The 16,159-nt window shown below is 33.5% G+C and overlaps 2 protein-coding genes across 3 annotated transcripts; one reads left to right on the top strand and one right to left on the bottom strand.

Moving 5' to 3' along the window:
• The first annotated feature begins 3,202 nt into the window (after window positions 1-3,202).
• Window positions 3,203-4,394, top strand: LOC100780848 (uncharacterized). Its single transcript, XM_003526756.5, has one exon. It carries the CDS (start codon window positions 3,496-3,498, stop codon window positions 4,240-4,242), a length of 747 nt encoding a protein of 248 aa, XP_003526804.1. The 5' UTR covers window positions 3,203-3,495; the 3' UTR covers window positions 4,243-4,394.
• A 4,267-nt stretch (window positions 4,395-8,661) lies between these two features.
• On the bottom strand, window positions 8,662-14,260 carry LOC100786717 (U-box domain-containing protein 62). 2 transcript variants are annotated; one of them, XM_003527967.5, is made up of 8 exons: window positions 13,475-14,260; window positions 13,077-13,377; window positions 12,028-12,109; window positions 10,569-10,626; window positions 10,160-10,248; window positions 9,909-9,998; window positions 9,754-9,824; window positions 8,662-8,969 (listed from the first exon to the last, which is right to left on the bottom strand). In XM_003527967.5, the coding sequence occupies exons 1-8, from the start codon at window positions 13,944-13,946 to the stop codon at window positions 8,846-8,848; spliced, it is 1,287 nt and encodes a 428-aa protein (XP_003528015.1). In that variant the 5' UTR covers window positions 13,947-14,260; the 3' UTR covers window positions 8,662-8,845. The 2 variants fall into 2 exon arrangements, with proteins under 2 accessions (XP_003528015.1, XP_040872424.1); XM_041016490.1 differs by lacking the exon at window positions 8,662-8,969 and having other exon boundaries at window positions 9,765-9,824; window positions 9,909-10,003; window positions 13,475-14,204.
• Between the last annotated feature and the right edge of the window lie 1,899 nt (window positions 14,261-16,159).

Genomic DNA, 16,159 nt, shown 5'->3' with positions numbered 1-16,159 from the left:
GGAGGCCCAAAACTCCACCCAAAGTTCGAGGCCTCGTTTTATTATTAGCTTTTCCTGTTGGACTATTGTATCTTACACTCTTATTATTATATCATGTACCTTCCATTGTATCTTAAAAAGTCCATTTGGAAAAGCTCACTATAATGGGAGGACAATTGAATTTTGCACCTCCCTTGTTGCATCCTGCACCTCCCAGTATTTTAAAAACCCCAACCTACCCCTTCTATCTTCTTTTCATCCTCTGCTTCCCTTCTACCTCTTCTTTCTCTCGTAGTCAACACAAGTTCAGACCCTCCCCTTTTCAGTTCTTCTTTTCTTCTTGACTCAACTCAGCTCTTCTTCTCGAAGTTGACGTTCTAATTTTAAGATTTGGATCTGTTTCTAGAACAAACGTTCATAAGGATATAAATACTCTTATGAAATGACCTTTTTGGAAGGAAAATTCTTATGGAATACCTTTTCCATAAACAAAAATAGTGCTTTTGGAACAACCATTCTAGAAAATACAAAATGCACTTCCAAAAAGGCTATTCTAGATTGCAATTTTTGCTTTCGGTAGTGTTTTCTAAAATGCCCTTTCCAAAAGATACAAAATACACTTTCCAAAAGACTACTCCGAATTACATTTGTTACTTTTAAAATGGTCTTTCTATAAGCACAATAATGATTTATACAACCCCTTTTTAGAATATATAAAATACACTTTTGGAAATACTGCTCTGAATGTAAAAAAGATGCTTATGAAATGATTTTTCCATAAGCAAAAATACTTCCCAAACAATCATTTAGGAAGCATTTTTTACTTATGAAAAGGTCATTCCAAAAGTTTTTAGAACTGAAAAATTCATTAAAAGTATTATTGTATTTTTACTAAATAATAAGGTATGCAGATTCAACTTGGGAAATGCAAGATTCAAGTCCCTAATGGGAGCTGTAGAGTGTGTGCAGGAAATAAATATCTTTCTGTTGTTGCCTTTGGGCCTTGCAATCAATTATTCTATGTCATGTAGAAGCGAATCACATCTTAAAAAATAAAAAATACAAATAACATAAAATATTAAATAATATGTAATATAATAAATAATAAATCAATTTTAAAATTTTATGTTTAAATAGGCAAAGAATTAGCTACTACTAATTAATCTAATGTGGGACTAAACCCAATCTTTTATACCCAGCCATCTACAATCAAGGTAATTTCCCTTAACTTGTCTCCATGCTTCCACATTTGCCCTCTATTTTACTCCCACAACATTTTTATTCTCACAATCTCACCGAATACACACACACACACACAACGTCACTGCGTTTCTTTCTTTCTTCTCTCTATCTCGCACTGCAACTTTGAGGCAATAGAAAGTGAAGTGATCAAAAGACAAAGTTTGAGCTGACATTTTTTTTTTCGAAAATGAGCTGACTATTTAAAACTTAGTAAAAGTCAAGTTAATTATTAAGAAATTGTTCAAAATATAATTGGATAAATTAAACAACGATAATTTGGGAATGTTCAAACGCACGTTTTACGTATGCATATAAAAAATTCTTCAATAATCAATATAGGTTTGAAAGTCTTGTTGGTCCCCTTGTAAATAAAAACGTTATTCTCTATTATATGAGTTGTTGTTTTTTTTTAAAAAAAAATAGTTAAATAACCCCTACTCATTTTTCTCAATTTTTAGGAGTCACAAAACAAGTTGAACTCATTAGATAACCTGCCCAAGTCCTAATTCATTTAAAATGACTGAACAAGTTAGATAATTTAATCCATCCTAACATGCTAACTTGACATGTTGAAGGTGAGGTGGAATATGCGGAGTTACGAACTTGTTAGGTTGAAATGTTTAACCCACCCACACGTGTTTAAGTCATATATATTTAAAAGTATATTTTTATAAATAAAAAATAATAATATGTATATGTATGTATAATAAAATGAGTAACGATTTAAAAACAATGAAATTATTTTTTTAATATTCTCCCAACATTTCTTTTTCATTTTGAATTCTTTTAGATGAATTTTGGAAGGTCAACCTTTCATTTCATGACTCATTAGTTCATCCTTCTACCGGGTTAACTTGTCAACCTTTTTTCAATTAGTTTTTTTTGGTTAACCAACAAACCCACCCCCCTCCTGACTTTAGAGGGATTGACATTGACTTGCTTTACCACCTTTATCATAACTAAAATATTTAAAATCAAACACAATTGATCAAATTAGTTTTGATTTGGATTCTACACTGATTTGAATATCTCTTTCTTATAATTATTCAAAAAGAAACCAGTAAGATCATTTTTAATTTATTGACAGTTAAAAAATTTACATTAAAAATATATGAAAATTAAATTCACAAATAATTTTTTATATTAAAAAAGCATAAATAAACCTTTAACATCATCCTTTGCTTCGTTTTTATATTTTCAAATATCATATCGCTCCATGTTTTTAAAAATGAATAGATAAAAACTAACCTTAAAATAAGCTAAAAGACGATAATAAATAGATTTTCCTCATGCCATCCATCTAAACTAGTACTATAAATTAGTAGTATGCATCAGTTTATTATATATATTATGGCAAACTGAATAAATCTTATTGCTATTCTATAAAAGGTTGAAATATTTATCTTTGTTGCTGTTATGTTATCTTGCTTAGAAACGGTTGCATTCAAGTCAAATATCTATCCGTAACAGAGTTAGTTAGATCCTGTTTCGTAATGATTGTGTAGTCAATTAAAAAAACACGCAAACAATAATGGCGCACACGTTGCTTGCATACGTTTTTCTCGTTTTAAAATCCGCGAAACGCTGACGTGGAATAAGGATTCCGACGTGGCATCGACGTTGCACTCTATTGGCCAAGCTTTTCGCAAAGCGAACGCTCCCTGTGTGCCCGCCTTCGCAATCCATGCACTTTTCGTGTGGGATTCTCTTCACCGAATCCTCCCCACTCGCGCTTTATTACTCTTTTGCCCCCAATTCTATCTCCACCGTCCATTCTGATCAAAAGTAATCACAACGTGTGGCCATCAGAAATTCTCACTTTCGGACTTTTCCATTTCACGCGCGTCGCATGTAAGCCTCGTGGAGGAACCCATTAGGCCACGTTCCCATGCAACCCTGCCTCGTGCCACTCCTAGACCCATTCCAGTACATCGCGGAACACACTATTAAATACACCCTCACATGAAAAAGCATCAATCTCATTCCACTTAACAAAGCCATCACAAATCAGAAAATCAGAACTTGTCATTTAGTAAAATATATAATACACTGAACCACAGAGGAACACAGTTATTGCTCCTGAAGCAAGGGAAATAACGTTGGTGAAATTGGAGTTTTGATTTTGAACCTTCAATCGTGATCCATATATATGCTTCTTATTCAATCTTTCTTTACCCCATTCTTCACAAAAACCCTTTCGCTTATTTTATTATCGTTTTCCTTTCTCCCGAGTGTTCTCCTTTCTTGCTTCCTTCTCCGGCCATCTTTATCCTGATGGCGTCGTCTCTGGGAATTGCTTGCGGTGGAAACAACGCCAAATTAGGGATCCCAAAGCAGCGGTGTGGTTCGGTTCTTCAGCCGCCGTGCTCCCTCGCTATGGGGCGCTCGACGGCGAGGGTGGGGAGGATCACGGCGGCGATGGCCACGGCCACGGCGGTGATGACCACGGCCACGGCGAAGGAGCAAGAGACTACCACTCCGATGATGATGGCAATGGAGCTGTTCGGGAAACGCGATGGAGGAGCCAAAAACGACGCTGTTGAGGGACAGGAGAGGCTGGACAGGTGGATGAGAGAGTCGGTGGTGGAGATCGTGAAGAATTTGAAAGAAGCGCCTCTGCTGGTGCAGGTTTTTCCCAAATCGGCGACGATGACGACGGAGAAGAGGATGGTGGTGGAGGACTGGCCGGCGGTAAAGGAGCGCTGGGAATCCGGTGAGACGCCGGTGCCGGAGGGAGTCATATTCGTGGAGGAGTTGGACGGAGACACGGCGGAGGATGGCGGCGGAGAGAGGACGACGAGGGCGTGGGGGGTGGTGGTTCAGGGGAAGGGCGTCGGGTGCGGCCCGGTTTGTTATCTTTTAAAGACCGTTCGGGTCGGGTCAGGACCCGGTTCGGGAATGGGGATTTGTTCGACCCATTTTTGTTTGGTGAAAGTGAAGGACTTCAGGGAAACGGTGCAGTCGCAGCTAAAAAATTGTTGGCTTTTGCAGAGCCAGTGCCAGTGGAATAACTATAAATGAATCAATGAAAATATTCAATATTGTACATTTTTTTCTCATTGAGTAATTTTTTTTTGGTGCCACGGTTGTTGCAATTATTATAGCCAATAGATTTTCGACTGTGAAAATGTACAGAGTGAAATACCTTTTAAGGGAAGTTCGTCTTCTTCAAACTGTCAAATATTATTATTATTTTGCATTACTATCAATCAAGGCTGCCTTGCCCCGTTTCTTGAAGGGTTTACTTTTATTGAATTTTATTATTTGGTCTTCATTTGATCACAAGTAATGAAGGGGTTCTTACTAGTGTATGCATTTTTTGGTGCTACCTGTAGCTAGTTGATCTTATTTTATTTATCATTGTTTGGTTCATTTAATCATTCGGTTAATTCAAGATTGAATAGATGTTGTTCCATGGTAGTGCAATGATAGTATTGCTAGGGCTCTGTACACACACTACAGAGTGAATATATGATCATGTGATTTTGTTCTTCATTTGATCACAACTAATGAAGGAGTTTTTGCTAGATATGTATTTTTTTTCCTGTGGATCTTATTTTATTGATCATTATTTGTTGGTTTGTTTAATCATTTGGTTAATGGGAATTAGGAGATCCAATTCAAGAAGATTAAATAGATGTTGTTCTGTGGTAGTGCAATGGTAGTATATTGGGTCTCTGTAGAGGGTACGCACTATAGAGCGAATATTCCTGGCGACTTTTTTTTATTGAATAATTTTATAAAACTATTTTATATTATAAATGCATATGCATTCAACTCAAATAAATATTGGATGATCATTTGCCGTATGTTTGCTTTGTTTCTGTTTAAAGAATAATTGTGTATCTCCTAATAGAAATATAAGGCTTGAGATATTTTTAAGTTGCTTTGGTGTCATGCATTGATGGAATAATTAACATATGTTCAAAGCACCATGAAAAGTTGTGCAATTTACTGGTTATATTTAAAATAAATTAATTCTATATTTTCCTTACAAGGCCCTCCCTTGTTAATTGTTATTGAACAGCAACAAGGAATCTGGTCTCATTTCAATGATGCTATTTATAATAGTTATTTATGAATTATGATGGCAAACGTGATAATGATGATATTGATAGTTAAATTAATTAGGGTGTCAACCTCCTAAAATATTGTTGTTATTCTGTATCACGGCACCTCACTGTGCATATGCTTCACATTGATTTGTTTTTTTCTTTTTTCTTTCATTTTACTAAGGATGCATACACTTTCTAAATGTGAAATGATCGATTATTTTTTAAAAGTAGTTTTTTTTAGGTTTAATTACCTATTTAGTTCTTATATTTCAAAATTTATTCATTTTAATCTTTATATTTAATAAGTAGATTTTTAGTTTGAAGTTTATATTTTAATTTCAAAAAAAATTTATAACGGAGTTAAAAAATTTACTGATAAATTTTTTTTATAATTAAAATATAAACTTTTGAAACTAAAAAATTCATTTAATTATAAAGACTAAAAATGATAAGTTTAAAAATTATAAAAGTTAAATATATAATAAAACATTTTTTTAATATAAAAAAATGTTAGTTATTAATTTTGTTCGATTCTAATAACATCTCTTCCTTTACTCTTTTTCCCAAAATCAACTTGAAAGGTAAGTAGTGTTGACATTTGTGGCACAATAAAATATTGGGTGATCTGCTTGCCTTACCAAAGATGTTAATTGGAGAGGAAGGTTATGATTTTCCTACCGAATGCAGATTGGGTTAATGGATTTTAAAAAGAAAGTAAAAAGATTAAGTTATCTGATTTTGATTTCATAAAGTTTTTAATTTTATCATTCAATTATTTTAATTTCAAATTCGATTCAATAAGCTAAGAAAGTAATATTACCATTCAATTATTTAAAATTAAACTTACGTTTTGTGCGTTTTCAAAAAAAATTTATCAGTCAGAAAACTAAAACAACGAACTAAGGCCTGGCAAACAGGACCCAGGAAGCATCAGCCGAAAGCGATAAAGCTAGTTGGGGAGGTTGAGCTTCCCACAAGGAGAACATAATAGAGCTAGAAGTATCATATATGGGACCTAAGAGATTGTGAGAGAATAATTCTGCTCGCAATTTTCAGTTATTGATAGCACAGCAGATACAGATATAGAGGTGCAATTAGCAGAGAATGGTGCAGAACAAGCAGACAGAGAGGTGCAACTAGCAAGACAAACCAAGAGGAAGTTTGCAAGGCCTGCTTACCTTAGGAATTGATGCTGAGAGATTGTTGCTGATGGCCAAGGAGACAAGAATAACTAATTCTGATATTTTATAACACAAAAGACAAAATCCGTTATGTAGGATTAGTATATATACACTACAATGTAATAACAACAGCATTATGAATCAAATTCAGCTATTACTTCCTTATTCTTCCCTTCTGGAGGCATTGGTCCTTGAAACCAGATTATCTTTTAAGCTTTTCCTATTAGTTATTATTGATTCAAGAGAATTTTACACATGGTAAAAATCGAACACGATATTTAAGTTCATATTCCAATTTCCAGTTTCTCAAAAAAGGCAAATTATGTAACATGTATGGTTTCAGGATGAAAACAAAGAAATAAACTTCCGGTGCCCCTTTTGCAATAAACACTCTGAATGTGCTTTATTGATCGCTTGTCTTTATCTGTCAGGTTCAATTTCTTAAGGCTGATATGATATCATTCAGGCCTTCTTGCATATGATATGATTTGCATTTTGTCTTGAACACGAAATGTCATCAGCAGATCCGCTCTGCAGTTTTTCCCCTCACTTTTAATTCATTATGACGCTTGCTCTGAATCTTAATGCTCAATTGCTGACTCCTTACTAATTAAGAATTCCATTTTAAAGTTGAGAAATGGACAAATTCCTTATTAGAAGAACGAAGGTTCAATTTTTCCCATCTCTTAAAGAGACTCCAAAACTGTTTTCTTCAAACCATAACACCATACCAAAATATGCCACTTAAAAATGATTTATATTATAATGATTTTTACTATATTTTAAATATAAAGATAAAAATATCCCCAATATCACGGGGTAGGATACTAACATAGATAAAAGTTGTAACACTCGCCGGTCAAATGAGTCAGAACATATCATTCAATGAATCATGCTAAGATAAAATAATATATAACTTAGAATTACTCTCGAGAGTCATTCTTATTCTTAGAATAATTTGATATCTCTTATGTAAGAATAAGATAACTAAGATAAGAGTATGGTAAGTTATTTTACTATACAGTAGTAGTATTTGATATAGTCAAAAACTCAAAATATATCATTGAGTTAAAATTTGAATTCAGCATGGAGCTGGGTCATGATAAGATAAAATAGGCTATAAGAATGAAATAATAGTAGAATAAAGTAACAATATGATAAGTTATTTTAATATACAATATTTAATATACAAAGAGAGTCTAAAGATTTAATTCGATAAACTTTATATGACCGATAATGATAAATAAAATATGATATAAAATTGGGATAAAAGTGAAATAAGATAAGTATATATAAGTTATTTTAATATAAGCTGAAATGTAATTTTTGTTTCTTTCCTGTTTTAATTTTAATTTTTGTCCCTTTATTTTTTAATTGAAATATTTGTTTCACACTTATTATAAAATCTGTGATTTTAATCTCTTTTTTTTTAAACTTGATTATGTACTTTAAAAAAAATTAATAAATTAAACTCGCTAACAATTAAATAATTTTTAAAAATCATTTTTCATGTAAATAATAAATAGACATATATTAATCGAATATATAAATTAACGTTTGAAATTGGCTATAAGAATTATAATTATAAATTTTTAAAAAATAAGAAATAAAATATCTCAATTAAAAAATAAAAAATTAAAATCATGAACTTCTTAAGAATGAAATGTCAATTAAAATCATAAATTTGATGAGATAAGAAGATGAAAACTACATTTTAAAACTTGAAAAAACAATTTTAAAATAATTATTTTTTATATAAGATTTTTTTAAGAAACAAATAGAATTTCCTTTTTAAAATAAACATAAAACTATTTTTTTAAAATAAAAATAATTTAGACAAATACACTAAAAAAAACTACTTACTTCATTAAAATAAATATTTATTTCAACAAATAAATTTAAATAAATTAACCTAGTATTTGATATATACATAGAGAAATAGGAAGCACATTTAATAATTTTTATTACAAGAATTATAAATATAGATGACTAATATATTAGCTTGTGAAAGGCACAAGATAAATATTTATTTTAAATTGTAATAAATAACTATTTTTAAATTTACGATAAACAACTTATATTGTATTCACAAAAAAACAACTTATATATCTGTTCACGTAGATAAAAAAAAAAAAAAAAGGAAGAGAATATATATTCTGTCAGTGTATCTATAACAAAATGATTACGCAGATACTAAAATGGACTAGCGCAAAGCATGGTAAGGTTTCCATATTTACAAACTCAGCTAGCAGAGTTTTCTCGCAAGGAATACAACAATGGAATTACAAAGAAAAATCTTTGTTGGTATGTCAGCGATTGAACGCTAAAAATCACGAGGCAGCAGCTTGGTGTAGAAATATTTGATGACGGTGTGCTGCAGAATCAGATCTAAAGCCAATTTGGTGGCATCTTGCTGGAGGCAGCAGGTTTTGAAGGATCATCCATAACCTTTGCAAGGGATCTATACTGCAACTTTACACTTTCTGCATTGTCCAATGTCTTCACCACATACCTGTAGACAAGTCTTTTGTTAACAACAGAAGCAAGTTTTCCGTATTTCCTTGAAAGTAAAATAATAAAAACGTCAACCATACTTAAATTATCAATTGGAATCATGGGAAATATATTGTTATATCTAGCACTTGTTAATTTAGGGGTGGCCATGGGTCCGGTCCAATCCAAACCAAACCAAAGAAAATAATTCTTGTTAGTTCAAATAATCAGTTCGGTATGGATTTAAAATAACGAACCCGATGACATCAGTTTGGGTATCGGATTTGAACATGTAAAATCCGACCCAACACAAACTCATACTATTTTAGAAATTTTTTATGTTATGTAATTTTATAATTCTCACTTATAATATCATCCATTAATTTTATTATGATTTTCAATTTTTTCTCTATTATTTTTTTTTATTTTTCCTTATTTTTTCATTAGGTGGTCCAATGGCCCAATACAAACCAACCTGATCACATTTAAGTTGGTTCGGATCAGGTTGCAATATTCTAAAAAAAATATCAAACCGATCAATATTAATCAGCTTGGATCAGAATATCTCCTAAACCCAAACCAACCCATGGCCACCCCAGTTTTTATATATAATGACTTAATATTTCATCAGAAATTATTTATAATATTGATAACAACAAAACTCACTTCCACTAGATTATATTTGGTCAGTTTTATGAAACAATGAATAGATTAACATGTTATATATTAAGAAATACTAAATTAACATAGCAAACAAAGATTTGATATTAACTGCTTGAGGAAAAAAATATATAGTCACTAACCATCCATTCAGGCATTGCGTTGTAACAATAGCTTCGCGCCCAACAAAGCGTTGTGGTGTCCTTTTATTTCCCTGAACCATTTTTTCTCTAATTATTTCCTTTTCAGAAAAAGGTAAAAACACTTGTAAGTAAAATCGAGCCAGCTCATACACTACCTTTATGATAACCCGGTCCATCACAGCAAATGGAAACTGAACACCTCTACTCCTTGATGGTTCCATAACAACTGAATCTCCAAAACCACCCTGTCCTAATGTAAAATATATTTCATATTAAAAGAATGGGGGAAGTGTCAAGGCAAAACATATGTAACTTAAAGACAGCCAGAGAGGTTCCTGATTTTCTTTTCATCTCCATTTCTCACACTATAAAGCTATACACATGGTATGGAAATGAAGATCAACACCTGATCAAATCTCTCTCTTCTTCTTTTAGGTGACCGGTAAAATTGTGACTCCTCTTCACGACGGTATGCCTGCACAGCAATCCGGAGTGCTGATCAAGGCAGCCAGCACCCCGGGAAAAAAAAAATACAAGAAAGAAATCAGAATTGTTCAACATAGTATTACTGTGTATAGTACTTTGAGATATCTTTTATGCAGTGTTATTGCATTATCATTTTCAAAACCAGTCAATATTCAAGGAATTAGTTGCGTAGTTTTTACTATATTTCGAAAGTGCAGAAACCTCGGACACAGACTTTGCCAATATTATACATTATAATTTGCAGTATAATGGATATATATAATGCACTCAAGAAGAAAAACAAAATGGAGCATAATTTGAATACGAAGAATAATTGAATTTTTGCTTACATAGGTTGGGAGATATTGATTCCTCAGTCGTGGGTTGAGAACAAGTGCAGCAAGCTTTCTGAGAAAGCATCACACAACAATTATATTAGCTAACTGACAACATGGTAAATCCTGAACAAGAAAAGTAATTTCGGATATGAAAAATGATTTTTTTTTTATAAGAAACCTAAGTTGAATCTAGCTAGCTAATAGTCACTAACCAAAACAGGCCAGGTAATTTTAACGTGCGAGAGCCATGTGTACCTCTCAGCTTCTATTACAACCAGCTTTGGGCTGATCGGCAACCCAAATATATACAGACAAAGTGAAATCACCATACTAATTTGCATTTATAGTTTACTAAAATTACAGATAAATACAGGGAATTTCCCAAACTTGTCTTCTTGGTAATCCACTACAAAATAAAGCTGCATAAAATGTCCATCCCCATTCACTGATTTTTTTTATCAAATCTATTATATTCTTCCACTTGAATTTTTTTTATCAACTTCGTTAATAATTCAGTGCCTGTCTTCACAAAACACATCCAATAATTTTCCATATTTTTTTAAAAAAAAATCACATTTCAGATTTTGTGGATTGCCCATCTAAGTTACTCAAAGCATCACTAATTTGTATCTCCTAGACTCATAGGCGAGTGTTAACCTTGTTTTTGAAAATCACTTTCCAAACCATACAAGGTTGAGGAGTATCACATATACTTTCTCAGTAATAAAGGACATGTGGGCTATTCCCTATTCCCACTGCCAAGTCAAAATACACCTTTAATCCTTATTCTCAATTTAAAATTGTATTGATTATTGAAACTATAAGCTCTAAACCAAATTTATGATCAAAACTGATCCTTAGACAATTTCTCTTCACTGCAGAAGGGGGCAGCAGATACCAAAAAGTGGCCTTTCACCAGGATTCCCAACCATATCCTCTTGCAAGTAAATCAGACATTTTAACTTCAATACTTTGACACTCAACCATGAGAAAAGCAGAAGATTCTACTTGTCTCAGTTCAACATGGTAAACAACAGAACTATTATTCCATTCTCTCCTAAGTGCAAAATTTTGACAATTTTTATACTGTTTTGTACAGAGAAACTTAAATACACATGCAATCTGGAAAGAGTAAAATGTGATCAAGATCATATCAACAGCACAAAAGACCAATAGATGATAAGTGTAAGATGCAGAAGCAAACTAATGCACACTAGATCAAAGTAGGATGCATGAAAACCAAGTAAATAGGCTTATTTCTGTGGCTCAGCTGAATTATATTTGCAAAGAAGTGCTTATTTACAATATAGTCACTACAAGTTGAGACTCCTGCCATTCTACTGTGTGGAGGCATATATATGAGAAAAAGAAGTTGAAAATTACCAGCTCCATATTTAATAACATTTTTCAGATGACTTAGTCACAGAAAAGGTCAGCTGAAAATTATGGCATTTGATGGCTTAGAACCCACCATTCTAATAACATGCTGAATTCCACCTCCACCAAATGAATGTCCACACGGTAATATCACAGCATCATCCATAAGAGCACCCCTTTTATTTTAGGAGTATGGCATCAATCAAATATAAGAAGTTAGTAATAAGAATGAATAAGCAAAATGCCAACAAGAGATCAGCAGGTCAAACTTTTGTTATTGTATGCTTGCACAAAAGAAAGACATGTAAAAACACCAGATTTAGTTTTTTTTTTTCTTTCTATTCTACATCATCAGATCTTAAACCTTAATTAAAAGGGAATAAAATACACAACACTAGGACCTATTTTCAACAAGTTGGACAAAGATTTTTACACAAGGGATCAACTGATGTTAATAGATAATCCCAAGAAGCACCCAGTCTATTGTTTATAAAATTCCCAGAACTGAAGCCTCTTCTTCTTCTTCGGTTTTTCCCCATTACACAAATTTTCTGTCTGACAAAAACACCAAACAGGTAGAGAAGAGCTTCTTCTAAAGGAAAGAAAGGGGGGGGATGCCTACAAGGAAAGTAGTATGTATGGTTTCTAGGAACAAGCTGGGTAAAATGGGAATATGAGTGCACAATGTTTTTATGTTTAAAACATGAACTTTACATGATTTTCAAATGACCTGAACTGAAGCTGCTTCTATTTTTCTCATTACACAGGTTTTCTGAAAGACAACAACACCAAACTGGTAGAGAAGAGCTTCTTCTAAAGGAAAGAAAATGGGGAGAGATGTTTACATGGAAAGTAGAAAATGTACTGTTTGTAGGAACAAGCTGGTTAAAATGGGAATACAAGTGCACACTACTTTTAAGTTCTAAACATGAACTTTGCATGCCATTTCAGGGCCAATTAGATTTAACTAAACGCGGAAGGCTAGTTGAAGAACACATGCAACAAAAATGAATAGCAAATCAGGAAAGCTTATCTTGCATAACTCCACCAAATCTCAACAATCACAACACATAAGAAACCCATTACCCACTAAACCTTAGTTTTTGTTTCAATCCTCAGTCTTTAAAACGAGTTAAGACTTACGTAACAGGATCTGAAAGAATTGCCCTGAGTGACTCCCCTGACTCGCTGGAATACATAGCATCCTTCCTCCCACTAAACCCACAACCACTGTCATCCACCATAACTTTCTGCCCAGAAGCCCCTTCGCCGCCTTGAAGAAAGTGCGAATAGTACTCCTCGCAGTCAGTTTCAGCAACCGTAACAGAATTCTGAGACTTACCTAACCCCTCTTGCCGGTGATCTTCATCACCACCACTAACATTGCTATGCACCAATTGCCCAATGTCTCCACCATCCTTCACCAATAGCTGTCTTCCAGCAACTACCATAAAAAATAACAATTATTTTTTTAAAAACAGTCACATTCTGAAGCTAATTAATTAAATATTAAAGATGCAATTGTTTTTCTTAATCCATACCGTAAGAGTGGGCTTTCCCGTTTGCAACAGCAGGTAAATTACCGCCACCACCGGCACCGTTGTTATTGTTAATTTTAAGTTCGCTTTTGGTTCCATCACCAACGAGTCCTTCTACTTCGGTGTCATCCTCTTCATCGTCGTCGTCATCTTCGTCGTCGTCGTCGGAGTCGTCGTCTTCGGTGGCGCTGCCGTTGGTGTTCCAATTGCGCGGGTCGCGGCGGGCGGAGCAGTCAGCGTAGCGGCGGAATTCGGGGTTGTGGGCGGCGGCGAAGAAGCGGTCGCGGTCGATGAACATCTTGTTGTCGTCGATGAAGGAGCCAAGTTCGCGGGTTTTCGGAGGCGGGTCTCCGACCCGGCGGTGGTGCGGGGTGGGGCAATTGAAGCGGAGAGGGTCGTCTTGGAAGACGAGAGGGGAATTGAGACCGTTCTCGATCCTCTGGTCGGGGACGAGAGTGATGTCTTCGGAGGACATTGGAGGAAGAACGAGCTAGGGTTTGGAAACTGTGCTTGCTGAAAACGGCGTCGTTTGGTGCTTCAGTGGGGTGGAGAGCGAATTGTACGGAATGTTCACACTGGCCGCGAGCGAGAGTGCTTTCTTTCTTTCTGGGAGATGGATTGTACGACGAGTCGTTTTTTACTTGTTGGGGAACGACGTCGTCAAGTAATGTCTTGTTGTTTTGGGAATTGGAATGGGACATTATTCACAAGGGGTAGTAAACCAAGCTGATCCGTCCCGCATAAGCTTCACCCTTATAAGTTGTGACTGAATCACATATCCAGTATTTTTACATGGATTTAATATATTGGTAGGGGTAAGTAAATTGGCTGATCCTGTTCCCGCATAAGATTCATCCTTATAAGTTTTTACACGGATTTAATATATTAGTAGGGGTAAGTAAATTAGTTGGTCCGTCTCACATAAGACCCAATTGCGTAAGTCTACATTGACGGTTGACTAGACCACCTATCATGTATTCTTACACAAACATAATATATTAGTTTGCTCCCATCCCACGGATTGTGCGGGTCAAAGGGACAAATCCATGGATTTAGTTTTTTTTTATAAAAAAAACTAATTTTAAAGTAAATATATATTTTTATCTTAAAAAATATAATTACACTTAATTTATATATATATATATATATATATATATATATATATTAAAAAGTCTTAATAAATCTCTAACAAATAATCAATTACAAAAGTTCTAACAGAATCAAATAAATTCTCAACATAAATGCAAAGAAATTTTGGATTAGGCTTAGCAAATGGTTGCGGGTTTGCAGATCAACCCGCGGTCTAAACCCGCACAACCCACGGATCATGCAGGACAGACATAAAATCTTGTATAATCATGAATTTTTTAAAAAAATTGGTCCATGGCCCACACAAACCGTGGGTCGGACCATGAACCTGAGTCTATTTACACATCCCTAATTATTCGTTCATGATTTTGCGATTTTTCGCTTGCTCGCCGGATCTTGATGGATTTTTACTTTGATTAATTGTACCACTAAATTCTCATCATGATTTGGTAAGAGAATGGGCTTTGTTATTACCAGACTTGGTTTTGTTAAGTTCACATCCCAATTCTTCTTTTCAAAATTTATTTTGATGAAAATATGTTTTTGTCATGTATTTTGACAAAATTTTATCATGTTATACAACAGAAATATAGAAAAAAAAAATTTATTATGTTGTGAAGGAGTGTGACATCACAATACACAATGGAGAGGTTTTTTTTAAAGGTATTTTTTATAAAATGAAAAAGGAAAAATTTTAAGGTGTTAACAAAAATAGGTTTGGAAATAACAAGTCCCAAGGAGATTTCTTCAATTCGACCCGATACCTCTACTGGGCCTAAATTTAGGTGATAGGAAACGGTGGCCCAACCTTGGAAACTTTTGGTTCATAAATACGTGGATTTTTTTTAACTATTGTTATGGTATTTGACTTTTTTTCGGTGGACCTCAAAATACTCCCATAAACATCGGTGCTTTAATCGATTAAGAGATTAATTTTTTATCTCAGACTTATTAATGCTTAAAAAATTTTCTCAGCTCCTATGTGTTATCGACTGAACTAAGTACTTATGTGAAAATATTTATGACCAACCAATAAATTAAATAACCATGAAAGAGAGATACCCAAAAAAAAAAAGGGGTCAGAGGAATGAATTCCAAAATGAAATAGAGAAACTACAAACCAAATGACCGATCCTCCAAAAAAAAAGACCGAATACGAATGAACAAAATGTACGTGAATGGATTTATATACATGTATATATAATTTATATATTTAAATAAAAACATTTTAAATAATTATTGCATTTGATTAATTACATGCACACGTGATATTTACTATATTTGACGAGTTTGCTTAGTTTGATAAAAAAAAATCTCCTTTTAATTGATATCATAAAAAAGAGTCCGAACTAATTAAAAAATGTATTTATATAAATATAATTGGAGGTAATAGTAAATATAACTGTTCCGGACCTTCCGGTAATCAAAAGTCTCACATTCAACTCACCGACTGTGAATTTGAGGTCGGAAGAATATCATGCCTTGATATCATGTTCCCCTCATTATAATAATAAAAAAAAGTATCCTTCATTATATTATATTATATATATATATATATATATATATATATATATATATATATATAATTTTAACAAGTAA

Source organism: Glycine max, chromosome 6 (assembly GCF_000004515.6).
Source record: "Glycine max cultivar Williams 82 chromosome 6, Glycine_max_v4.0, whole genome shotgun sequence".
NCBI classification, from domain to species: Eukaryota; Viridiplantae; Streptophyta; class Magnoliopsida; order Fabales; family Fabaceae; genus Glycine; species Glycine max.
This window is presented reverse-complemented; position numbering and strand designations above follow the sequence as displayed.

Excerpts from the sequence above, each read along its gene's own strand:
- LOC100780848 (XM_003526756.5), top strand. The coding sequence starts at position 3,496 with ATGGCGTCGTCTCTGGGAATTGCTTGCGGTGGAAACAACGCCAAATTA.
- LOC100786717 (XM_003527967.5), bottom strand. The coding sequence starts at position 13,946 with ATGTCCTCCGAAGACATCACTCTCGTCCCCGACCAGAGGATCGAGAAC. Across the intron at positions 13,378-13,474 it reads CGGGAAAGCCCACTCTTACG|TTGCTGGAAGACAGCTATTG; the intron begins GTATGGATTAAG and ends TTTTTATGGTAG. Across the intron at positions 8,970-9,753 it reads ACGCAATGCCTGAATGGATG|GTATGTGGTGAAGACATTGG; the intron begins GTTAGTGACTAT and ends ACTTGTCTACAG.